Genomic DNA, 27238 nt, shown 5'->3' on the forward strand with positions numbered 1-27238 from the left:
TCTCTCTCTCTCTCTCTCTCTCTCTCTCTCTCTCTCTCTCTCTCTCTCTCTCTCTCTCTCTCTTGCTCTCTCTCTCTCTCGTCTCCATCTTTCTTACACAGTGTGTCTGGAATGTACAGATGTTTCCTTTTGGGAATGGGCGTCCTGCTCTGTTCACACACATAGAAAGAAAGAAAGAAAGAAAGAAAAAGAGAGAGGACAAAGGAGTGTGCATTCCCATACACTCAAAAACACTTTTTCTGTCTTAGACTTTGATTATTAATTGTTGCTGTGAAATTAGTGTCCACTGAACAAACTCAAGGCCAGCAGTATATTATCATCCCTAACACACACACAAACACACACACACACACACACACACAAACACTGCCGTTTGTCCTCCAAAAGCCCCTGGCTTCTTGTCTCCTGGCGACTTGTTTTTTTTTCTCTTCCTTTTGTCTCATTCTCAAATGGAGCTGAGGCTTTGCTGCAAATGCACACACACAGAAGACCATAGCCACTTAACTTCGCTCGACTCCGTCCAGCTTCCTCCTCTGCTCTCCTTGTCTCTGCAACTCACCATAGCATTCCACCAATTCAGTTTTCTCATTTCCTGACTCCTTTATCTGCTGGCATCTCGCTCAACATACCGGTAACATTGTGTGTGCAGTGTGAAGTATGTTTGCATGTACTATACTATACTTATTAAAGCTGGACCAATAAATTAGACAGGCTTGTCTGTTGGTTGGTGATAGTTTATGACAGATATAATGAAGCATAGCATAAGTTCTGGCAGGTCGCAGAGTCAAGCTTGTCTATGATATCAGCTCATAGATAACAGTTCCTAAGCCAGCACACCTGATGGCTCAGCTGATTCCCTCTTTTGTTTGGATTTCCAAATAGCGCGCTCTATTTAAACTGCTTTTCCCAACCTACCTTGCTGCATCTCTGTTAGTTAAAACTGTAAATCACCACTGAATTAAAATTTAAAAATATCCTCTTATCTTCAAAATGTGCACATAAACTGTTTTCACCCCACCCCTCAAAGCAACAGAATCGAAGGAAAATCAGGATTGGAATCAGAATTGTTGAAATTAAAACAATGCCAAACCCTATTATTGTGTTCTTCTGCACATCTACGTGTGTAAATATGCACATTACTTGTACGATGTGTTTTTTTCATCTCCACCACTTGTTTGTATGAGCTAAATGTTTCAGTTTCTCTCTACTTTGCTATCATTACATATCATTTCCCAGCATTTTCACCACCACATTATATGGTGAATTACTTAACGTCTGATGATACTTTGGAAGTGTGTGTATGTGTGCCTGCAATCATCTTGCCCTGTCATGCTTTTGAAATGTGGACATGTTGGCTTGTTCCCACAGAGATCTTTCCAAGAACCACATCTCCTCCCTTGATACCAGCCTGCTAGATCGCCTCACTGGCCTCAGAGAGCTGTGAGTATGCACAGCATTATGTGTTTGTGTATTCATTTAGTTTCACCTACACCCAATACATCTGCAACTCTATTTAACTATGCATTTATATCTTTAAGGAATCTTCAGGGGAATCGGATCAATGTTCTCCCCAGAGTAGTGTTCTGCTGTGGGACTCTGTCAATTCTGTGAGTACAAAGTCTAGAGAAGATCTGGACCTGGCAAACCCAAGGTTGAGAGAAGAGGAGATTGAGGAAGATTAAAAAGAAAGCAGTATGGAAAAAGGATTGGTTTAGTCTGGATTTAAGTAGGCAGAAATCCCTGGAGTAAGCTTACTGGACCAAAGAGCATTCACACACATATCCACACGTTAACACACACACACACACACACACACACACACTCACACACCAATTACAGGTTCAATTACAGCTTACTCCTCTCACTACCTCCCTCCACCCCTTGCTCCATCTCTCCCTTCCTCCATCCATTACCTTATTTCTTCCACCCATTGGATGGGCATTTACGTGTGTGTGTGTGTGTGTGTGTGTGTGTGAGTTGAGAGAAGACTCTAGTGGTTTCCATCAGTTCCTTCCAAAACCACCACACAACGGCCCCATTATGTAGCCTACTCTTAGTAGAGGAGAGAGAGGGAGAAGGAGATAATGAGTGGAGAAGCAAAAGGGAGAAGATTAAAGAAAAAGAAAGAGAGAAGCATTGAAATAAAGCAGAAAGAAACATCAAAAGTCTGAATGATACTGTGTCTCTTACTCGGCGCTTCAGTTGGTCGGGATTTAGTTTTTTAATCACTCAGTTTTTTGTTGTGTTATTACGGAAGAGGATTAGGGCCACTGGGGAAAAATGTATGTGAGTTCTGACTTTATATAGAATAAAGTCAGACTTCTGAGAATAAAGTCAGAATTCTGAGAATAAAGTCAGAACTCACATAATTTTTTCCCCAGCGGCTCTAATCCTCTTCCGTATGTTATATATCTCAGTTATATGAGTCGTTTTTTATTTAAAAGAGGATGTAAAAATGTCCTTTTCTTTGATCAGCACAAATCTTACATTATGCTTGACTGCATCAATTTACAAACGGATAATAATGATAAAGAATGACCCAATTATTAGCTTCAGGTGTTTTGTTATGTCAAACCCACACCACATTGATTTTTTCTAAAGTGACCTAACAGTAATCTATGTCTTCTGTTTCCATTTAGCGATCTGAGTAACAATCAGATCACCACCATAGAAGAAGGAACATGTGGAAACCTTTGCAATTTAACTCAAATGTAAGTAATCATAGCTTTTTCTGTCTGTATCTCTTTGTCTCACTAATAAATATAGAAATGAACCGTAATTAGACCATAATTACACACACACGCAGACATGTATAGAAGCACATGTTCAAACACATACATCTGATCACAAATGCTTAAATAATTTGTTACCTTGCCTACCCACAAGATGAAAACAGCTATATATTAAACTGTGGGAGGTATTGCTTATTAATTATTCCTTTAGAGATCTTTAGATAAAACACAAGTTTTTTTTACTTCTTCAATATTGGGATCACGATTACAATATTTAACACTATTACACCTTGACTTCGGAAAAAATTATAATTGTGTCAAAATGAGATATATAAGTAAAAAGTTAGTAGATGATATAGGCTTATTGAATATGTACACCTTGAAATCAATAATATAAAAATAGTTAACTAAAGTAACCTTAGTGCACTGCCACATCCTAGTAAATATACACTATATAAACTATGTATGTTAATATTTTCATGATTGTGTTGTGTTTACATTATACTTGGAATGATCACCCAGCCCTACCATTTACCAACATAATGCAGACAGAAATTAATTTCAGCTTCAATGGTTCATGTAGTCAAGGTACTGTACAGATTTATGAACCCCCAATCTCTGTGAGTGTTGTCATGTTTTACCAGTACTGATCCACTTCCTCCCCGTCATGCTCCCCTTCAGTGACCTGAGCAGTAATCCCTTTGATTGTGACTGTAAGCTGTTCCGACTGGTTAGCCGGCTCCAGGAAAGAGGGGTGCAAGTTCGACGCCCAGACGCCATGCTCTGCAACCACCCTCCTGAGCTGCGCCACCAGCCTCTGCTCAACGTCAGCCTCCTCACCTGTGGTATGAAACACATAGACGCTAATTCAGACATGATACATTTACATGTCACTACAATTACAAATCACTATATACACTTCTTATATTAATCTTCTTTCCCTGGTTGCCAGTGGACCCATCCTGCCATGTCAGATTCATGTATACCATAATAAAAAGTGTTAAGTGACTGCCTGGACCTAAAATTAAGTCTCACTAACAAGCTGAACTCTAGGAAAGAAAGACGTCGAGCAAGGACACTTGATGATTAGCCGACTGGCTATCACTGGCACATTTAGAGAAATGTTGAATAATGTGCGTTGTCCTTATGAAATAAATAAATCTAAATTAGCAAACAAAGTAAATCCATGAAAATGTGTAACAACTGGGAACTACTTCAAAAGTTGCTTTTGGGTTTTGAAAACTCAAATCCAAAATAAACTCCAGGCCAAAATTAATGTCACCTTTTTTTGCAACCCTTGTGTTGACAAATACAGACAACACAGAAAAAAAAATTGGTCATGAGTTGACCTCTTTTTATTTTTTATTTTTTTGTTGCTGGTTTGGACAGAGAATGTCTGATGCTGATTAAAGTTATAAATCAGATATGAGACAAATTATGTTTGCACTGCGTCGACTGAAAACCTTTCCTTCTTCTGCAGGCCTGAACTATGCAGCCTGTCTTGAGGACAGCAGCAGTGGAGGAGGGGGACGGAGCGAGCTTGTTATCTTCTCTTCCTCCACGCCCGGAAACTTCACACGTGAACAGTGTAACAGTGTGTGTTTTGCTGCATCCCACCGCTACGGTGGCTTGGGGGCGAGGCACGAGTGCCTCTGCAGTACAAACTCAGAGCCAAACTCCATCAGCAAGTCTCAGTGTTCCGCTGCGTGTACAAACCCCCGTGTTATGAAGGTATGCAGCACACAGGGATCCAGAGAGTAATTATTGCACCTTTTAGATCTTCAGATGGCAAAGAGCTTCTTTTGTGTTGCTTCCACCTCTTGCTTTGTTTTCTTCTTTTGTAAAGACAACATTCAGGATTTCCTTTAAACCTTCCTATAATCTACCAACAACTTCCCATTGTGGCTTGAATGACTTCCTCTCAGATTCAGTTTCCTGCAGGGCTGCTGTACAGAGCAACTTAAAAGAAGCTATCCAAAACTCAAATTAAAAATCAAAATTTCATAAGTGCAGTTCATAAGTGTTATAAATACCACATTTTATCTAGAACCATAAAAACAATAGAAAAACCACAAACATCTGAACAATAAACAGTCAGGAAAGTCATTTGACTTTTAAATACACAACACGTTTCCTCTATTCACAGGAATGTGGGTGGACTCTGGCTCATGATGTGTTTGCGGTGGACTTCGCGGTCTCACTGAAGCCACTCCCATTGCAAAGTGTCCACGATCACATCAGTTTCTCCGCCGCGTCCTCTGTCACTCCGGTGACACTGTCCTGGGACTTTGGGGACCTTTCGTCTCGGGTCAACACCACAGGAACAGGGGTCACCACAGCAACTCACAAATACGGACTTCCGGGACATTATGCAGTCAGTTTGATGGCCTGGGCTGGACACAAGGAGGTGAGAGAGAAAAATAGGACACAATTGTTTTATTCTTATACTTTATTATATATAAAAGAACACATTTTTTAAAACACTATTTCAACATAATGTAAATGTGATTTTAGTATTTTTGTTTTTAACGTTTGCATGTGGTTCAGGTCTCTGCACGTGGAAAAGTGACCGTCACACTTCCTCCCAAGCTGGAGCTGCTTTGTCCACCTCTTGCTGTGGCCAATAAGAGCCTGGAGTTCAAACTTGTCAGCTGGGGGGGTGTTGGCTTGGCTGTAGACTGGAAGATTTCAAAGGATGGTGACCAAGTTGCCAAAGGTAAGATTCACCAACATACACGTTCGTAGCAGCTAATGACACTGATCGACAGCCAAACCTCTCAGCGCAGAAACAACTCTGAACTCCTCATAGTAATTAAAAATCAATTGGTATAGGCTGTCTACTACTGTAAATCCCAACAGGAGCTCTATGGCTCTCCATGGGTTTTGTCTGGAAAACTAAGGGGATAAATGTCTTGTTAACATCGCTCAGTCACATCTAACATTGGGTTTGGTGGTAAGTTGTGAGTTCATTGTTTTTCCTTTGGGATTTCTCAAATAATTGGTTCCTATTTATTGCTTGGTTAGCATTGATGAATCATCAACATTCCATTATGAAATTACATTCCAAAAACAAGAGAGAAATACAGGATTTGTAATAAATGATTTGTTTGGCCACTTGGAGGGAACGGCAATATGTTGTTACAAAAAATAGCCTCTTTCCCACCAGGTATTTGCAGAAATGTAGTTATAGGACCAGTCCACTTCTAAACAGTTCTATTAACTACTCTCCCTCAAAACCGTCTTTTTCCATTTGCATTCGCACTGGCCAAGTGGCCACAGGAACTGGTAGGAGGGTAAGGGAGGGACACAAGCACGACAACGGTCCTCAGTGTTGTTTAAAGGCTGGCATACTTAACAGAGAAACACAGAAGAAGAAGATTCCAGCATAATATTATCCTCCGCATCAGTCCACTTTTCAGAGTACAGCATTCCGTCCATTTTGGTCGTAATATTTACGTACTCGAGTAATTATTTAAGTAGTCAATGTTTTGCTAAAACAGACGGCATGGCTTCTACAGATGGCGCGCTGTGGGGGCGTGACTTATAAGTTGGACCAATCAACGTAGACCTTTTTCAAAAGGGAAAAGATACTGCCCTGAAGTAGGAGTTGAAGGAGTTACAGCAAAAATTCCTCCAGTCGGAAAGCGGCTATTATAGGAATATTTACACTAGAAATTAGCGTAACATTAGAATTAATTTGGAGTCGTGTTTTAGCCTCCTGCAGCTGTACCGAACCAACTTGAACTGTCATAGAAGAGCTTCTACACATTGCTTTTAAAACAAGAAGCTCTTCCTACAGACAAACCAAAGTTAGTATATCCATTAATAAAATGAATATTATAAATAATAATATTATTTGCCTAAAAAACTACAATTAATGTATACTATTCAATTTTATACTATACTGTCATTATTTAAATTGTCCGAACACTGAAATATTGGCAATATAGATTGTTCTGACAACAACTTCCAAAAATTTGAAAGAATATAAACAGTGTCATGTAAACAGTTTAGCAAGATTAAATGTCTACATAAGAAAATGGGGCTAACAGGTGGAATATGTACTGTATAAGCACACAGACCCTACTCATCCCTGTCTCATCCACGACAGTGTGTTGAATTTCTTCCATCTGTTGATGTTGTATTTTATCTGTGAAACAGGTTATATCTTTGAGATATTGTATTTCCAGAAGCTCTTGTTCAGGCCACTGTTCAAGGTTTTATCAAAAACTGAACACTGTAAAGTAGACACGCACAATACACATTTTGTTGCTCACACTAGCAGCCTCAAAAACAGAGGTGTCAAGTAACGAAATACAAATACTTTGTTGCCTTACTTAAGTAGAAATTTTGGGTATCCATACTTTACTGGAGACATGAATTTTTACTTCTGCTCCTTAAGTTTTCACACAATTATCTGTACTTTCTACTCCTTACATTTCAAACATAGACTTGTAACTCCTATTTCAGTTCGGCTCGTTTTCATTTAGGCTTGTCGTCATTCAAAAAAGCACACAGAAAAAACCTATCCAGGTAAATTGCGCCGGATAGAGTGAATTTGATTATGGTTGAATAAGGAGGAACAAAGATGAGACTCAAGAGAACTTGAGCAAAATGTCCCCACCAAGAACCCGCGAGGAGGTTGGTAGCCAGGAAGACCGGCCAACCCTTCCACATCGCTGGCCGTACCTGGAAGAATTTTTCGAAATGGCTGGATATAAAAGCAACTCCCTTCAAATGCACTGCAAGCTGTGCGCACACGTACCCAGAGCTAATTGTTTACAAAACTCGCCGTCTAATTTGAAAAAGCATATTGAAATTATTTTATCCCTTACATTACTTTAAGTACTTTTGAAACCAGTATTTTCACACTTTTACTTGATTGAATTGATAATTCTACAGAAGTCTTATTAAACCCTAGTATCTATACTTCTACCTGAGTAATAAATGTGAATACTTTTGACACCTCTGCTCATAAAACATAAATGACTTAATGCATCCTTTATGTGGATGAAGTATTTTGACTCCTTTAGATCTCTTTTTCTAGTATTTTTCTTTCGTTTTTTTTGTACATTTTTACAATTATTAGAAGTCCCTTAATGTTGGTATATCTTTTGAGGTGGCAGTTCAGTGTCTAACTGTATACATTCAAACAGAGCTGGCTTTATGAACACGATATTGTCTGAAGTGTGTTGTCTGAATGCATGAATTCTATACCTTAAAGCTGCCTACACATGGTACGAGATTTGCTCACTGCGCATTGCTAGGTAGGGCACAGAGCAAAGCGCAGCACTGGTACCCGTCATCAAAGGTGGCAAGGAAGCTATTTCCCGTTGCTAGGTAACAACGTGCTTTTATCTCATTGGTGGAAATTAGGACAAAGATGAAGGGGCAAATTTGAGCGGTGCGCAACGCCAGGGGTAGAGCAGCGCCTAGTTGGGCGCCACCGCCCTCACTATAGAAAATCAATGGAATGGCAAGCGCAAAGCAGTTTTAGTCTATTGAAGTTTGCTTTTTTCAGTAACATAATTGTTCTTTCCATGACGCTGCAAGTTTGACTTCTAAAAATCATGAGAAATCATGTAAATGTTTCTGTCCTCTGCCAGCCTCCCCTCATTGCCCAAAGGACGGGGTGTACCACGCCGAGTCCTCACACTGTTTCCAGATTGTTCCAGTGGAGATGAGCTGGACAGATGCTCGACAGCAGTGTTCAGACCGTGGCGGGGATCTGGCTATAGTCAGGAGTGACGCACTGCGTAACCTGCTGGCACCAAGAGTCACACAGTGAGTGTTTCTATCTGTATGGGTTGCAGAAATCATTTTTCTCTGTATGTTTATTTTTTTGTCGTCAGGTACTGGACAGATAACCTGTCAGCTCTGCAACACAGTGAGTTCTCACCATATTGCTGTTTTGCAGCTGCAACAGCCAAATAAGCACTGTGACAGACATCAAATACCCAAAACAGATGTTGAACTGACAATCACAAAGTACACGGTTTGGATGGGTGTATGAAAAGTGTGTTTTTCCTGCTCCTCCCATCCTGTCTTTGCAAAGGCTTTCTTGACTGAATGTGGCATTTTGTATGTGTGTGTACAACTGTTGTTTTTCGTTGAGGCTGTTTTCAAGTTAGTATTTTTAATTTTGTTACCATTTGCTGTTTATGAACCTCATACCTTGAAGCTGATTTGATTAATTTCTGATTTGATTAATTTCTCTGTCCTTTTGTCGTTTTTTGTCATCTATTCATTCATTCATATTGATCTCTGGCTGTGTAAAACACTGACATTGCTCTATTTTCCCACATACTATAGCGTGTATTGTATTTGGATGGATTGTGACCTTATGCTTAGTCATGGTTAGAGTCTCTTTGCACTGTAGTAATGCTTCTTTACTGTTGTTGAAAAGTTTGTGTTGGCCCCCCAGTTTTTGTGTTTAGGTCGGAGAGGGTTGCAAAAAACACATCTGTAAAAGCACAGCTGCAGTTTAACTTTAACACCCTGGGATGAGAAGTCCACAGTTCATTGTGTGTGTGTGTGTGTGTGTGTGTGTGTGTGTGTGTGTGTGTGTGTGTGTGTGTGTGTGTGTGTGTGTGTGTGTGTGTGTGTGTGTGTGTGTGTGTGTGTGTGTTAATGTGAAGTTGGAAGAAGACTAAAGTGGATATGAGAGAAGAAAAAACCTGCTGCAGATGAGGCTTATCCCATCGCTTTACCCCCTTGCTTATATAAGAAGCCCCCCCCCTTTTTTTCTCTAAGGTCTTGCTTTTACCACAAAGACCTTTTTTTTTCCTTTTCTTTCTCTGCTTGTATTTTTTAACCCCTGTCAACCCCCTTCAAATGTCGTTTTTACAGATGTGAGTAGTCAGCCAATAGAAAAAAGTCTGACCAAAAAAAGAGAAAGAAAGTAAACAAGACAGGGAAGAGAATCACTTTTATCAGGCCTATTAATCTGTCGTAATCCCAGGGATGTAAAAATATAGTATCTGACATCCTGTCTCACACATCCCAGTGAGGTTCAATAAGAGCCCATTTTCACGCTCTCTCTGCCCTGCAATCATTGATTGTTGAAGACAAGTTGATACATAATTCACAGACCTCAATGTCACTTGTTAAGATCCACATTAATTCACGTCTGGATGTTTTGTATGGAGGTTTGTGTGGTGTGTATATTTTTATCATTCAGTCTTGAACTGCACTTTTGATTCCTTTTTTATGTGGAGTTATCTCTTTTCTAAGATTTGGTAATGTGTGTACTGTATTTGTGTCTTTCTGTGGACCTTTCGAGCGATGGAGCCAATTATCCAGCTGTTAACAGCCTCGTAGCCAGATGTCAAGGAGGTGCTGTGGTAATCTGTGTGTAACCTGTCTATTCCTGTCCCAGGGAGCGGGGTGTGTGGCTGGGCTTGAGTGATGTCAACGTTCCAGGCAAGCTGCACTGGGTGAACGGCTCGGAGGCACAGGAGGGAGAGGAGGGCCTGCCACCTCGTTCCTCGATCTCCCGCGGAAACGTGTGTGTGTCCCTCGATCAGCGCGCTCAGACCACTTCACCACACCCATGCAATGCCAAGCGGGCCTATGTCTGCCAGTACAGCCCCCAAGGTAGGCTCCATATGTTCACACTGACACACAGCAATATAGGGGATTCAGATGTCTAGAAACCCATAATAATGAAATGAGAAGCTCAGATTTCAACGCAAATGCAATTTCCCTAAACCCCTCTGCACCTTAGTGGTTTTGGCAAAGAGGAAGGAATTTCAACCTACTACGCTGTCAATTTTATGTAAATTAAATGTGTTGGCTCAAAGAAGCATAGAAAAAGAAAAGGCAAACAGCCTCCTTCACACAAGCACAAGACTAGCTCCTTGAAGCACCATTTACAATTGGAGGACACTTGGCATTGATACAAATTGCTTCTTAATGTAATTAGCTCTTCATTCATGTAGGCAGTATGGTTACATCTGAATATTACAGAAAAACATCTCCATACTATATACAGTATTGCTGTGTATTTGTTTCTGCTAAGGAATACAGACTAGGTGGACAGGGATGAATGGAAACAATTTGACATGATAAATGTAATAGTTTTTTTTATCCGATATACATATTTGTAATGTCGCCATTTTTAAAAGAATAAAATATTATACTGATTAAAATGTCCACAGGCCTTAAACCTCTTAAAGCTGTAGAAAATAGACAGGCATCCTAAAGTCTTCTGGCAGATGGATATCTATATTTGTTGTGGACTAAAAATGGAACACATCTGATTTCTGAAGCCAAATTACTGCCATTTTGAAGTGTTTACTGCATCCAAATGTTAAGTGTGGGTAAGTCGACGTTGCCTCCAAATACTTTAAGTGTTGCTCAATATAGACAAAATAACATGACATTTAACATGACGTGAACACATACACAAGCAGGAAATGAAAACCAGTAGTGTTGCATTTAAATGGCACCCATTGCATTGTCAGTGAATGGAAAGTTATTATTATAGAGATAGTTAATAATTTGTTATTTTTAGATGGTTACAGCATGTGTCAGTCTCTTAATGAAACATGTCACTTAATACAGATGTGGCTTGAGTAGAAGTTCAACTGGATTGTGTAAAACTACCTTTCAAACAATATGTCACGTGGGAAGTTAAGTGTATGGGAGGTTGTAGTGGGCGTGCGTGTTTTCCTTTGGTCCAGTCTGTCTTTGATCTGTGTTTATGTGAGCAGATACATTTTGTTCCCTTTAAAATCTTTAACAGTAGTTCTGTTTGGTCTGTTCTCTCTCTCACTCTCTCTCTCTCTCTCTCTCTCTCAAAGCAATGTGTGGATCCATCTGTTCTTATAAATTGCCTACTACATTTCTACTCTTTCTTAACCCCTCAATCTTCCCTCCTCTTTTGTCACCTTGGCTTAATTTTTTTTTACCTCCACAGTTCGTGTTCCAGATGCAGGGATTTACACATTGGGCCTGGCTGTGTTTCCATCCCATTATACTTTGCACCGCACCGCTCCCGCTCCGCTCTCTACGCCCCAGCCTCCCAGCAGGGGCATAGAGGTGAGGAGGAATCTCAGCTTGTTTATTCAATCATCATACTGCTATCCTCAAACCTTCTTTCTATCAAATGTTCTGTCTGTTTTTTTATTCATTTCTTCCCATTTTTTTTGCACTCAGTTGCTGTTGTTCCCAGCTCTGAGCTTTGTTCATGCAGGTCGTCTGTCCTCCCTAGAGTTTGTCACTCAGGAGCTCATTTTACAAATCCACGTCCGATTCCAGACCTACAGACCTCACTGCCATTACCCCGGCCTGCACTTGCTGCTACCCAGTGAGTCAAACACAGAAACACACTCATGAGCACAGACTTGACGTGTCAAACCATCCGCACATTACTGGTCAATATCAGCATGAATATAAGCCACCTGAGCCTACCCCTCTTCAGTCACACAAGCATATCCACGTGCACACTCTCTCTCTCACACACACACTAACAAGTCTTGTCTGAAGTTGTTAGGTAGGTCAACATGAATTGAATGGAGACAAAAGTATTGCAAAACAGGATAGAAAGGAAACAGACCAATCAAGGTTACCTCCCTCCGGAACGCGTCCTGTCCACGTCTAGACACATGACACATAACTGCAACACTGTGTGGCACAAGGCACAAAACATTGAGATGCTTTCTGTGTTCTCTTTTTTGGACCTCTCCATCGAGACGTAGCAGTAGAGATGTGCAATAGACAGAGGAGCAGTGAGCGAATGTACATAAAAAAATGTGAGAAATAGAAGTCCGCAGAGAGGCGAGCAGCTTGTTAAAAAATGAGAGAATGTTTTTTTTCTGAAATTTTCACTTGGAATTCATGATTACAGCCGCAGTGGAGGAGACAGCGAAGATAATGAGATAATTCAACTGGATTATTAATAACACCAAAAGCAAGTTTTCCCCTACATGGAGATGGATATTGGCCAAGCATGCTAATTATGTTCTCTGAAAAACATATGATCAGCTTATATTATATAATGCAGTTAAAGACAATAAGAAAAAAAGAATTTCTTTTTTTAAGTCTCAACTTCATCATAAAGATACGTCTTGTGTCTCAGGTTGTGGAGGTCCAGCATGTGCGACGGTGGCTGTTTGTGTCCCCAATGACACAAGGAGCAGTGATCCACCCTCTTGCCCACAACTAGAGCAGTGGTGTCCCTTCCAGCACAGGTGCCTGCCTCTCTCCAGTGCCTGCCAGCCATCTTCCTGTCCTAACTGCACCCAATCTCACCACCTGCCCCCTGGGGCGCTAAGGCCCAGATACACCCTACAGAATGAGGTGGTCTTCACTCTGCCAGCAGGACCAGCTGCACACATACTGGTGAGAGGATTTATTCTAAAAACACACACACACACGCACACAATGGGGGATTTCACAATCTTTTTTCCACCAAGTATTTATTACTTGTATTATGAGTATTTAGTGTTTTTGCTTTTTAAATGCAGTAATGTCAGAACAAATATTCAATGAGCTTTAATGTGAGTGTGTGTACTGTATGTGAGACAGATTGGTTAAGCAGTTACAGCATTGCAACTGTTTTACTGTACAGGTAAAAGATCAACTGGAGGACCTCCTGGTTTCCCGTGGTGATGTCATTGCCCTTCAGCACGATGCTGGCCCCGCCTCGCTTCTTCACTGCCAATCTTCCCCACATTCACTGTGGCGACAACCTGTCTTAGCCCTCAACCAATCAGAGTGGTTCTGGATCAACAACACCGGACAGTCAACAGACACCTCGGTTGACCTGGACGCCGCCCCTCGGCCTGACCCAGAGCTTGACGTGAAGGCGCTGGTGGAGGATGGTGAGGGAGGCTGGCTGGACGAAGTAGTTTGCCCTGTCAGGGTGCTGTATGTGGGACACAATGAGACTCAGCTGCAGGGAGCACAGCTGTCTGCTGGTCTACCCCAGCCTGGACTCTACAACCTGCTGGTAAGGCATCAAAGCTGTATGTCAAATCCTAGCATGCAATCTAATATATTTTTCTTTCTGCATTTAATGCCTCTTTTTTTTCTTTAAATATGTGCTATAATGTTGCATGTTTTTTCAACGTTAGCACAGGCTTATAAATCAACATCCATTAAGTGTTTGGTGTGTAATAATCTTTTTGTCTGTACCCCATTTTTGCCCAAAATTGGTTGTATTCAAAAAGATAATTGGGAAAAAATTGAATTTGATAAATTCCAGGTGACTTCAGCTGAGCCATCATACCCAGTCTTTGCATCATGCGACTTGCGTGTGGTGCCTCCTCTGGGCTTGACAATCCTCCACCCCACTCCCAAAAATGGCACCCTCTACCTGAAGCCCAGCAACACCCAGATACTGCTCCGCGTCCAGTCTCGCTACTTGACAAAAGCATCTCGCCGTGGCAGCAATCGCAGCGTGACCTTCCAGTCCGACTGTCCCGAGGAGTTTTCTTCCAGTCCAGCGCTCTGTCAACCGGGGCAGAGCTCACGGGTCGAGTCCGCAGAGCCCAACCTGTATGCACTGCTGGATCTGAGCCTGGGGACGGAGGAGCAGAGGAGTCCAGTGCAAATAGAGCTTGAGGCCCATAATAATGTGACGGAGGCCAGCCTGTCTGTGGTCGTCCACCTGGAAGAGCCGCTCAGAGGACTGATGGTGCAGCCACACCCTGCACACAGGGTGCTGATGGAGTCAGTCGTGGTCAGTGTGTTTTTGTGCTTATGTTTTTACATCACTGTCAGATGCATTAATTTTGTATTTGATATTCATATTGGTGTATGCATACTGCATCTTTTTATCATGATAAAAATAGGTTTGACATAAATTCATATGTCTGCATATATGTTTGTGTGGGTTTCAGAGCTACACAGCATCAGTGCTTGAAGGCTCCAATCCCACTTTTAAATGGACAGTGGATGACAAGCCGTACTTCACTTATTACAACACTGTCCTCAATGTCATTTACCAGCACGCTGCCATCTACAAGCTCACAGTAAGTTTCTGTTCACATTACTTTATGGGAACTTAATTAGAACTTGATTTTTTGTTCCTAGAGACTATGTCTCCAACTAACAATTATTTTCACCATCTATAGTTTATTCGGCTAACACACTGTAAATGTGACACAAGTCTTCAACTTCTATCCAGCTGTGTAGACTATATCCACAATGTTCCACTTCCGGGATTGGTCCGTTGCCGCCGGAAATCCTATCAGATGTCACTCTTTACAGCCGGATGTCCGTTACCTTCTTCTTTCTTTGTGTTGGAATTTTAAACTCAGGTCGATATATAAGGACTATGGTTAACTGCTCCTCCGATCTCTGCGGGGTAAATCCAGACAGCTAGCTAGACTCTGTGTCCAATCTGAGATTTCTGTTGCACGACTATAACACACTTTGATCGCAAACATGTTCACACCACCCAAGACAATTGTGATGTGTGAAGAAATGCCAATAAACTAGAGCACTAGAGCCAGACCCCCCTCCGCAACACTGTGGAGGAAGGTCTGGCAAAACCGGTCTACCGGCTGTCTAACTGGGTCTTGTGGCCTCTTTTCCAGGTGACAGCCATGAACCATGTCAGCACCCTCACAGAGCATTTCAATGTGACCGTGGACCGGCTGCAGCCCATGGCCAACCTCACAGTAAATGGTGTGCCAGATGTGGTCCCTCAGGGCTCTACCCAGACTCTCACCACCTCCGTGCTCCTCGACTTATCTGTGGCAGCCACCTTCCGGTATGAACAGAGGGACAGAATCATAGACCGACAGACAGATACAATAGATAGATATCTTCTGTGGTGTGTTTTAAAACAAAAAAATATTAAACAAATCTGCCTATTTTTCTCGCTATCTCTTCTTTTTACAGCTGAGTGTAAACACAGTCTGTCTGTTAATGTTTGTCTGCTCCTTTCTTATCCTCTATCTTCCTCTCTGCTTTCTCTTTGCTCCTTTCTCTGCGCCATAACAGAACTGCAGCAGTCATACCATGCAGAGCCTTGGATTTACAACTGTGTGGTTAGAGCAGATTGCTGACAAGAATTTTCCCTTGTGCTCGGCTGTTTCCCCTGTACTCCCCCCCCCCCTTTTTTTCTTCCACTCTTCCTCTCTCACTCTTTTCTTTCCCTCCCTCTTTCACATTCCCACCCTCACAACTATGGTGCACTCTTTCACTTAGTTTCTTTCCACTCTCACCATTTGTGGTCCAAAGAGGCTTCCTGAGTTTCCACTTCTCCTTGTCCAAAAATCCTCTATTGCCTCGTCAGAGAAGATTCCCACTAGTGTGTGTGTGTGTGTGTGTGTGTGTGTGTGTGTGTGTGTGTGTGTGTGTGTGTGTGTGTGTGTGTGTAGATGGGAATGGTTATCAGTGCATTTATTCATCATTATCAATTTTCATGTATTTCTCTTCAGGTCTTCATTTAATCATTTTTCATTTTCCTGTTATGTTCCAGTTGGTCATTTGGTGACGGCGGATATAAGGAATTTGAATACAAGCCTCCTTACGCCCCCTCCCTCCTCTGCCCGGACTCCCCCAATCAGGTCCTTCTAAGCAACAACGTCACCTATATCTACTCTCAGCCAGGTATGGCCTCTACCATCTCCCTATCAGCAGCATGACTAATGGAACAGCAGCCAATTTAGTTTGACTTTGTTTTCATTTACAAAGATTAAAATAATCTAAGCTGGTAGACAATGATTTAAATCTATTTATTAACACCTTTTTCTTCCACGCCCTGTCTTCTTTTTATCTTTCTTCTGTACAGGAATATACACAGCACTGGTGTCAGTGTCCAATCGTTATGAGAACATCAGTCAGAGCATCAACATGAGTGTCTACAGCATCCTCACTCGTGTCGATATACAAACAGAGCCGCAACTCCTCCTCACTGGCAAATCAGCTTATTTTGAGGCTCACCCTCTGCCCTCGCCCTATGGCATTCACTATGACTGGCACTTTGGAGACAATTCTACCCCGCTGCAAGGTCGCCGCGTGACCCACACCTATGTACAGAGTGGCGTCTTTGAGGTCTGTGTATCGGTAAACAACACCATCAGTTCTATGAAGGCTTGTTCCCAGATGTTTGTATATGAGGAGATTGAAAATTTAACAGCTGAAAGCTCCTCACCTACAGAGCTTCATAGTCCTACTAGAGTATGGGCACGGCTTGCATCAGGTAATAATATCACATGGACATTCTCCATGGGAGATGGGACCATCTACCCAGCATCCAAACCTCACGTGTCACACAGGTATATCAAAGATGGCAACTACACAGTGAATGTGACGGCCTCGAACGCTGTGAGCTCTGGCTGGACAATCCTCCCAGTGCAGGTGTTTGTCTTCCAAGTTTTGAAGATGGAGCCGTCTGGGTGTGTCCAAGAGCAGACCGAAGTTAACTTTCAGGCTGGGGTGTCCGGTAACGCGTCGGCTCATCTTTATAAATGGAGCTTTGGGGACGGAAGCCCAAACGAGACACACCACGGAAACCCCAGAGTCTCGCACACCTACCCGACAAGTGGGAACTACCACCTCGCTCTGCTTCTCTCCAGTGGGGTTAACAAGGCCAACTTCTTCAACTGGGTGTGTGTGCAGCCAGCAATAACCAACATCAGCCTCAACCTTGAGAAATACCACTACGCTGCTGGGGAAGAGATCCGTTTCCAGGCAAGAGCAGAGCCAGAATTTGACTACAGCTATCAGTGGGACTTTGGTAGAGAGGAACACTCATCAGTGCTCATCAGTGGTTCTAGGAATATCGTGACAACATATAAAAACCCAGGTCATTACAATGTTACAGTCATTGTCTTCAATAACATCTCCACCAGTAAGTTCAGTGTTGTGATTGAGGTTTTGATGCCCGTCGGTCCAATTGTTATTCAACATAATGGCACAAAGTACAATAACCTTACCCTTAGAGCACCATACACTTTCACAACGTCTTCCATGGCTTCCAATGTTACTTACATCTGGAACTTTGGAGATGGATATGTGCTTACAGGCCAGAATATCCGCCACACCTACAACATCTCTGGGAACTACAATATTACGCTGACAGCAGCCAACACAGTTAGCAGGAATCACACTACATTACCTGTTGCTGTGCTTACACCGGTTCGCGGGTTAAATGTCAATGCTAGTTTGATAAATGTCCCTCTTAATGCCTCAGTCCACTTTGAGGCCCAAATGGAGGAGGGAGATGGCGTGCGCTTCTCTTGGATCTTGTGTGACCGCTGCACCCCAATTCCAGGGTTCCAAACCATGTACTATACCTTCCGCTCCGTTGGCACTTTCAACATCATTGTAACAGCGGAGAGCGACGTAGGAACAGCACAAGCCAGCATCTTCCTGTATGTCCAACGTGAGCTGGAGGGGCTGCAGATTTTAGCAGAAGAGGAGATCGGAGGAGGTGGGGGCACAGGATTAGACAGTTGCTGCTTTGCTACAAACCGTGTTCTCCACCTTCAAGCAGGTTTAAAGGAAGGAACCAACATGACATTCACTTGGAACCTTATCAGAGAGCTAGACCCCCTTAGCTCAAGCTTCAACATAAGCGGGAAGACGGTGGAGGTGAATTTCTCCACGCCAGGCCGTTGTGACATCTTTCTCCGGGCAGCCAACCTCCTGGGCCAGCTCTCCGTTAACAGAACCATCCACTTCCTGGAACCAGCCGGAGGGGTGGACCTGCAGATCAGCGACAACCCAGTGGCAGTCAATGCTTCAACTAACCTGACGGTACTAAGTGTTGACGGCTCGGATCTGCAGTACCGCTGGTCTGTGAATGGGGACCCTTTGCAGTGGACCAAGTACTGGAAGACCCACACCTTTATCACCCCTGGCTTAAAGCTAGTTACTGTGGAGGTATTCAATAAAGTTAGCTCAGAGGTTAAATCACAGATTGTCAGTGTCCAGGAAGTCATTTCTGGGCTAACATTCAATGCTACTAATGTGACAGAACAGAGTATGCAGAGTTACGTACCAACAGGTGTCACCGTCTCGCTCGAGGGAAAAGCACTGACAGGAACCAATGTGACGTGGACATGGCTGTTGAATGGAAGAACAGAAACGGGAAAGAAAACGTCTGTGATTTTCCAGGAGGCAAAAACAGCCATCGTTACTCTAAATGCGACCAATGACGTCAGCGGGCAAGTGGTTTCTAGAGGCTTCTTTGTTCAGGACAAGATTCAGGGATTGGAGCTCAGGGCAAGTAAAAACATTGCAGCAGTCGGTGAGAAGGTGGAGTTCATCATATCTATGGCAGCTGGCTCAGACGTTTGCCTCATCCTCAGCATCAGCGGAGATGCCACTGTTCACCCTCAACCCGACCAGACCTATGTCCACACATTCAGCAGGGTGGATACGTACATGGTGAACCTCACTGCTCACAATCAGGTAAAGATTGAAAGAATACATTAAGAGAATATATTCAAGATGTAATGTCATGGTAAAAAAAAACAGCCATCACAAACAATACTATCACATAAGAAATGAAAACCTTCTTTTCGCATCCTTCCGTTTAAGAAGCATCTAATTGATCACCTTGTTGATATGTTAGTTGTCGTCCTTTTAGTCAACCAAGTCATCTGTCAAATGCTTGACCTCACTGCTTCCTTTAAGCAAATTGTCACTTAAAGTTAGTATTTACAATGTTTTAAGCAAAAATTAGGAAATAACTAGAATTTTTGAATTGAATTCTCATTTCTCTTTTGGGCATTAAGTCTGATGTCAAAGCCAGCATGATTTAATCAAACTAATGAGGTTCACACATTTTGTTGCGATATGACAATCCAGGTGAGTTTCAAGAGGCGGCACCTCCAGGTGGAGGTGATGGAGCCCGTACGAGGACTTTCTATCCTAGGAAGCTGTGCAGCAATCCCTGTAGGTGTAAAGAGATTGTTTGCAGCCATCATCCTGACGGGCAAACCTGTTCATTTCCTGTGGACTTTTGATCTGCACCACCTCCATAAGACGTCGCATATGGGCAAAGAGGTCAGATCACTTAATTATAAATAATAATAATAATATAAAAAATAAATATCACAATATAGCAAACAGCTGTTCAATAGTGATGTGTCTCTGTGAATTGCACAACCCCAGGTGTTTTACACGCCAGAAGAACCAGGTTTATTGACCATCTACCTGAAGGCCATCAACGCACTGCATGCTCAGAACGTCACAAAGCACATCCTGGTGCAGAACCTGCTGACAGCGGCTGTCCTGCATGCTTCGCCTCTGGACACTTTCATTAATAAGACGGTGACCCTGATGGTCAATGTCATACCCAGATCTAATCCTGTGGAGTGCTTGTGGGACTTTGGCGACGGCTCTTCTTCAGTTCACACAAACACCACAACAGTGGGTCATGAGTACAGACAGCCGGGACTCTACCTGGTCCAAGTATGTTTTTTTAGAAGTACATTATTCCATGTGCTCTATGTACTCTATCGATCCATTATTTATTTGTTGATCTGTAAATATGATGCTGTATGTGAAAGCTTGACATCTTTTCACCATGTTTTTATCCCTGCCAGGTGAACTGCAGTAACCTGGTGAGCTGGGTGTTGGCCCAGGTGGAGGTAAACATCAGTGTATTAGAGTGTGAGGAGCCAGAAGTGCAGGTGGTTCAAGCCCCCCGTCTGGCCATCTGGCGCTACCAGCCCACTTTGGTGGAAGCCAGTGTGGACCTGAAAGGCTGCCTACGCTACGGAGCTCAGTACCTATGGCAGATACTCTCAACACCCTCCTGTGATAACGATAGAGATCACAGTATTCCCTCTGGGGTGGTGACTCAGTCCTCACAATCTTTGCCTGTCCCGGTAATTCGGCTGCCAATGGAGGTGGATGTGCGGCGACTGCAGCTGTCGCTGCCAAAGATGGCTCTGGCAGCAGGGAACTACACCTTGGTGTTTTCTATGTCCTATGAAGGCGTGCCGCTAAGGAAGGCCGCCTGTCTGCAGCTCAGTGTCATGGCTACCAGGTCAGTGGAGAAACTCAATTTTGACTCTCTCTCCCTGTGGAGTACATCCAATTCTTACATACATTAAAACAAACTTTAAAAAATTTGGATTCATAGTTTGTAAATGGACTGGACAATGACAAGATAGGCAAGACAAAATAAAGAACATTTTTCAACCAATCAGGAGATGTGCACACGTCTCTGCGTTGGTTCGCAAAGACATTTTAGGGAATCTCCACAGAATAACTTGATAACCTTCTGGGATGATTCCCGTTAAATTTAAAATCTGCACTAGTTTGTCTTTTTCATGGTCATTTGAACCCCTTTCTTTCTTGTCAGACTGATGCCCATCATAGAAGGGGGCACCTACAGGGTGTGGTCGAGGACACAGGACCTGAAGCTCAGTGCTGTGCAGTCCTACGATCCCAACATGGACCCAGACAGCCAGTCACTACTCCACTACCACTGGGAGTGTCAAAGCACTTCGAAGGTAAGGGCAGATCTCAAACAAAAGTCACCTTCACACATTAGAACACAAAACGAGTTGGATGAGTGTTTTCTGGTAAAAATTGCCATTTCTGTTGCTCACAGAGCGAAATGACTTCTAAACGTTCCATGTTCCCATTTACATGACACTATAATATACACAAATATGCACTCAAGCCTTCACCATGAATGTGGATTGTTAGTGTCAGTGTTTATATTGAGGCAGACCATATTATTATTGATTCACAATAAACTATTCTTCTAGCAACAGTGAAGCACTGATTGAAATTATGAGCCACAAGCCATTTTTAGATGTATATTTAAGCCACATGTTGATATCTAAATGTATGTTTGTATGTGCGTGCATGCTTGTGTAATTTATTGAGTGTTTTTCACACCAACCACATGCTTGGCTGGGTGACAACACATTGTGCCTGTGCAGCAGAAGACCACAATGAAAGACACAATAAGATTGGTTTGTCCTGCAGGAGTGTTTGCATGGGCATGTCTGTTTGTGTGTAAATCCAAGCAGAAAGGCATTTAAATGGTAATTGTTTAGTATAAATTCAGCATTGCACAGCTGGTGCTTTGCTCCCCACCTTGAGACTTACAGTACAGACATAAAGAACATGCACACATACTACACATACTCACAGTTGTGAACCACTACTGAGAAAGAAAAATCAGTCCGATCACAAAGAGTGAAACCGTTTGGCACTTGACACAAAAGATGGAGAAAAGGATTTGACAGAAACTCAGCTGATCAAATGTTTTACACTGTCCTGACCTTGGGTACAAGGACTGTAAGAGAAGATAGAGTTTATAAAGAGAAAAAAAATTCCCTTTTACACAATGTTGCATTTTTTGCTTTTCTCCAAAGTAGACAAACCATCACAACATGTTAGAGTTTTTAGTTGATCACCATCATTTCCATAATATCTTCACAAACAAGATTTTAAGAACGGAAATCAGTAACAATTCTATTATGGTGAATAAACAGAATGATTGTGTATTGAACATATTTTATTTACTCACTTAAAAACTTTAAACTGAGGTAGTCGGATTATCCCAAATAAAAGATTAAACATAGGTCTTTACATGATTTGCTTTTCTGATATGAAAAGAAGATGAAGATCAACAAAAACACAAAGTTGCCTTAGCAAATGTCTCATGCTGGGGGAGCTGTTCTCGTTGGAACATCAAATGAAAGTAATCACATATGAAGGTTTTAAGCTATGTAGGGCTTTATAAACAGGACTTAAAAATCAATTCTATGAGTCAACTTATGAGTAGTGGGCTGTGTTGATCTTTTCTGTAGTGTTAGATCCTCTGGAATAAATGTACTGTTCTTATAGATTTCTTAGGTAACCCAATCCAATGAAGTGAAGTGAAGTAAAGTAAGAGGAATGCAATGTGACTTTGTCCAATTTCTCCCTCCCATTTTCTGCTTGCAGGGTGCAGAGCATTGCTCCAGTCTTAACTTCGGCTTGGGCACCAGCGATCCGGTGCTGGGAATCTCCGGCTCTGAGCTGGAGGCAGGAGTCGAATACACTTTCAGACTGACCATCAGCAAAGCTGGCATGGCGCCAGAGTCCACCATACAGACTGTAAGTGCACACATTCTCCTACACATATGAATACATGCATCCTTCAAGTCAGTGGTTCCCAGCCTGGGGATTAGGAACCTTACAATGGGTCCCAAAATTAATCTGAAGGATCCCAACATGTCAGACTAATTACTGTAATTTCTATAACCAGTCTCTTGAATCTTGAATGAATACACCATTTACTCCCAAATCTCAAGTTGTTGTGTGTGTGTGTGTGTGTGTGTGTGTGTGTGTGTGTGTGTGTGTGTGTGTGTGTGTGTGTGTCACAGGTACTCGTCCAGAGTGGCCATATTCCCATGGTGTCTCTGGAGTGTGTGTCCTGCAAGGCCCAGTCCATCTACGAGGTCAGCCATAACTCATATGTCTACCTCAAAGGAACCTGCACCAACTGCCAGGGATTTCACCGTGGGGTAAACACACACACACACACACAAAGGCACAAGCACTCATTTCAAATTTAACTCTTTGTGTTACAGCAAAATGAGGTCACTGCACCGCTGAAGCAACAGTGAAATCAGCATGTCCAGAACTTTTCCCTTCTTCTCCTCCTCCTGCTGCACCTCTCTCTTTTATTCAGAGGTTTCCTAGGATGTGTGTTGTGTGTGGGTGAGAGAATGAGATCATTGTATAACTGGAGACTAACCAATATATTTGGTACTTACTAACACAGGGAAACATTTTGAAAGACAAAACATTTGAGTCACTCGGCCTCAAATTGCACACACAGGCTAACTGCTCAATTGTACTCCTAGTCCCATTTTTTTTTATAATTAAACTGTACTTCAGTTTCCATACTGCACAAGGGTCATTTTAAATTGGTACTCTTTGTATATCTCCATACATGTAGGACATTACATGTACACATCTACATGACCCGATATGTCTTGTCTCTCATTACGTGTCCATCAAGCTAATTAACCTGCTCCCCAGAAAGAAAACCTGCTGTAAAAGCCCTAAGCCAGTACAGTTATTAAGTCTGCTTTCTGATGAATCATTCATGTCTGTTATTGGTACTGCAACTCACTTCTGTCATCTAGAATGCATTGAACCAAACACACTAAGGCAAACATCAAAACCATTTTTTTTTTTTAAAGAAACATGATGTTGTCCCAACCATTAATGAAAGCTTTTTGGCTGGTTTATCCCTGCTCATTTAAACAATAAATGTGTTTACAATTTTAAAATATCACCAAATGCAACTTGCATTTTGTGAACTCTCTCTCTCTCTCTCTCTCTCTCTCTCTCTCTCTCTCTCTCTCTCTCACTCTACCTCCCAGCGCTGGAGTGCCATGACGCTTCAGAACGAGACTCTGGTCCTAAACTCATCCTCCACCACCACAGGAAGTCATGGCATGAATTTGGTGCTGCGACAGGGTGTCCTGCGCCATAAAGACTCCTACAACTTCACCCTCCACGTGACCGACGGCAGTCTGGATGGCGATGGCGTTGCCTCCATCACTCTGCACCACAACATGCCCCCGGATGGCGGGGAGTGTCACCTGAGAGGGGGAGGGGAAACAGGGGTGGAGTACAGCGACAGAGACATTAAAGTGTGGAGGATACGTACACTTTTGGACCGAGTGCACTTCAACTGCTCAGGTAGGGAGCTGAACGTGTGGCCTCACTCTCACACACCTAAATCACAACATTCTTGCTTTACTGTCATCCTTTCCCTTTGTTTTTTATTTTTATTGTTCATAGTTTATTTTTTCTACACTGTCTAATTAGCAGATTTCTCCCTCCATTACTGATCATGAAGTTTGACGTCTTTCTCACTTCCTTGCCTCCAGGTTACAGTGATCTAGGGGTCTCAGAGACTCCTTTGCTCTACAGCTTACAGGTGAAACGCTGCAGAGATGACTACTGTGAGGACTTCTGTGTGTACAAAGGCAGCAGCCCGGAGCACTCGGCCTTCCTGCCCCCAGGCTTCAGCTCAGCCGGCCAGCTTGTAGTCGTAATAATCACAGTGGAGGACCACCAGGGAGCTGCCATCATTGCACTCAACAAGTAACTACATTTTACTCAGCTGTTTGGTTCAGTAAAGCAGCACTGAGACCAATTACAAATAAATTGAATTCAGTCCTTTAACTTTTTTTGATCTACAAACATCCCAAGCTACGGTGGTGAAGCGTGTGTATTACTAAAGTTTTCTGAGCGGTGCAATAAATCCCTGCCATCTCCAAGGTTTTCGTTCTGTTGTTGGATACTGGCCTTCTTGTCATGGTAGAAAAGCAAATGAATTTCACCACAAAGCTTTAAAAAGTTTAGCTCTGTGGTGACTTGGTGCCTTACAGTAGGACATTTCAGCTAATACTGAAGTGTGTTGAACTGTTCATTTAGCATCTCTTTGATTAGTTGCTATTATTATGGGCTCTAGCCGACGCTCTGGTAAAAGCTAGGAAAATATGTACTGTGTCTCTCTAAAGTTAGATGTTGATCTAATTAATTTTACATGTATGCCAGAAAAACAACCCCATGCTATTATTGTAAGTGAATTTGTTAGCCCTAGTTTGACTAGCACAATTTATAAAACCATCAGTACTGAAGAAAGACATCCAAGTCCACACAAATATAGCAAAGTAAAAACACTATAATTATGACTTTCTATTTTGTGCATGTGTCCAGGACCATCAAAGTTGTGCTACCAGATCCGCCCCCTGAGTACAACAATCTTCCCCATTGGCTGTCTGAGCTGACAGACAGCAAACTGAAAAAGCTTTTGGAGCAGGGAGACTCCCAGAGAGTGCGAGAGTTATCGTTGGCTCTTATTACAGTCCTGAATGAGGTAGGAGAGGCCTAGCCACCCACATCAATTACTGTAATGCCTTTATCTATCAAATTATTCATCACTTGACAATACATGAAGCACACATTTACCTGTGATTACTTTCTTCCAGTATGAGCAGAGCAGGGAGTTGGTGCCAAATGAGCGTGGTTACAGAGTGAGAATCCGCAGCAACATCACCAGAGCGCTGACCGCTCTAGACCTGACCACTGTTAACGACATCCAGCAGACCTCCGCTGCTTTGGCTCAGTGCACGGTGAGCAGGAGGAAAGGGAGGCGATGTGGGAAGCAATGGAAAGACGAAAGAAGTTTAATTGAAAAACAAAGAATAAAGCTGAAAATAAAGGAGATTTTCAAAGAAGCAAAAAACATTATGAGTTTTGTGTTAACCAGGCGGTGAGTCGGGAGTTCATCTGTGAGGAGTGTCAGAACAGCACTCTGAACAAACTGGAGTCCATGCTCAAGATACTGCAAACTGACACGAGGCTGGGCACAGTCACTCCTACTGAGATAGCTGACAACATCCTCAACATCATGGGTAAGTAAATGACAGTAAACTCTAACGTTAGTTGGGAGCTGTCACCAGTGGAGGGTAATGCTTTCTCAATGGTATTGCTTATAATAACCAAATCGCATCCATGTTCTATAAAAGCAGACCAAGAAACAATGGTTACCATAAAATGATAGACGTGATTGTTTTATTTACGTGGTGTTGTGTGCAGCTCCTCCTGAGCCTCTCAGCGCTGGCCTGGTGCATCTTGTTCCTTCTTCACAACCTCAGCACAAAGAAAAGGCTGATTGGTGCAGATCATTCATCAAATTGCAAAGTCCATCAGTGGTTGGCTGATTAATTAACACCACCACTTAAGTTTCAGTCCCCTTATTTGGAAGATGTACGGTTGGTATCCTTAGAGACAACAAACTAAAGTGAAACTGCGCTGTAAAGCTTTCACCACCCTTTATTTTATTTTATTTTTATTTTTTACTTCGTTGTATTTTCCTTAGCTGTTAACCCAGTCTTACATCCTCCCCCTCCTTCCAGGTGATCTGATCCATCAAGTCAGCCAGTCATCATCCCAGTCTTACCTCCAGCCTGCCCCTTCCACCTCCTCTTTTTCCTCCTCTGGAGAGGAGCAAGGAAGCACCCAGTTACACCCCTCTCCCCCCTCACTGGAGCCACACCCTCTGCGAGTGGCGGCCAAGGCTTACAGCCTGTCCTCTGTCCTCATGCGGATCCTCATGCACGGCCGTGTGCTCAACGAGGAGCCGCTTGTGCTGAGGGGAGCTGAGATTGCTGCCACTGGAAAACTGGCAGACCCCCAGAGCCTGCTCTGCTACCATGGCAACAACAGTCCAGGTGCGCATGTGTATTTAGTGTCTCATGAGCTGAAGAAAGTTATGTTTCTGTACTTGGTAATTTACATCCTCTATATCTATAACAAGTTGTACATTATAAACATGGTGAAAAACATGCAGCCTAGTTTACATTTTTTTTAAACTAATCTTCATCCCTCTTTTCTATTTCCAGAGTGCGAGCGATTCTCCATCCCCAGAGCATTCAACTACAGTCTTGACAGAGCTGCTCCAGGAAACAGCATTATGCAGCTTTTGTTTCAGGTAACATGATGGGAACAGTCTAGTGTTAAACCTTCTTTTTGGATCGCTGTTAAAATACCTGGCAGCATAAAAG

The 27238-nt window shown here is 42.6% G+C and overlaps 1 protein-coding gene across 3 annotated transcripts in view; it reads left to right on the plus strand.

Moving 5' to 3' along the window:
• pkd1a (polycystic kidney disease 1a) overlaps positions 1-27238 on the plus strand; it is a 55713-nt gene that overhangs the window by 11110 nt on the left and 17365 nt on the right. For all 3 annotated transcript variants that reach the window (XM_034895356.1, XM_034895365.1, XM_034895376.1), the window contains exons 2-32: positions 1369-1440; positions 1539-1607; positions 2640-2711; positions 3414-3577; positions 4213-4463; positions 4879-5139; positions 5280-5448; positions 8339-8516; positions 10111-10328; positions 11653-11774; positions 11892-12042; positions 12814-13076; positions 13306-13686; positions 13942-14418; positions 14579-14710; positions 15278-15453; positions 16168-16298; positions 16480-19106; positions 19506-19703; positions 19812-20111; positions 20246-20691; positions 21010-21160; positions 22611-22763; positions 23033-23173; positions 24041-24362; positions 24554-24770; positions 25389-25548; positions 25661-25804; positions 25942-26086; positions 26591-26905; positions 27077-27165. In XM_034895356.1, coding sequence (XP_034751247.1) covers positions 1369-1440; positions 1539-1607; positions 2640-2711; positions 3414-3577; positions 4213-4463; positions 4879-5139; positions 5280-5448; positions 8339-8516; positions 10111-10328; positions 11653-11774; positions 11892-12042; positions 12814-13076; positions 13306-13686; positions 13942-14418; positions 14579-14710; positions 15278-15453; positions 16168-16298; positions 16480-19106; positions 19506-19703; positions 19812-20111; positions 20246-20691; positions 21010-21160; positions 22611-22763; positions 23033-23173; positions 24041-24362; positions 24554-24770; positions 25389-25548; positions 25661-25804; positions 25942-26086; positions 26591-26905; positions 27077-27165 — 8695 coding nt within the window. The remainder of the gene's footprint in view (positions 1-1368; positions 1441-1538; positions 1608-2639; positions 2712-3413; positions 3578-4212; positions 4464-4878; positions 5140-5279; positions 5449-8338; positions 8517-10110; positions 10329-11652; positions 11775-11891; positions 12043-12813; positions 13077-13305; positions 13687-13941; positions 14419-14578; positions 14711-15277; positions 15454-16167; positions 16299-16479; positions 19107-19505; positions 19704-19811; positions 20112-20245; positions 20692-21009; positions 21161-22610; positions 22764-23032; positions 23174-24040; positions 24363-24553; positions 24771-25388; positions 25549-25660; positions 25805-25941; positions 26087-26590; positions 26906-27076; positions 27166-27238) is intronic.

This window comes from Etheostoma cragini, chromosome 2, assembly GCF_013103735.1.
Source record: "Etheostoma cragini isolate CJK2018 chromosome 2, CSU_Ecrag_1.0, whole genome shotgun sequence".
Classification (NCBI taxonomy): Eukaryota; Metazoa; Chordata; class Actinopteri; order Perciformes; family Percidae; genus Etheostoma; species Etheostoma cragini.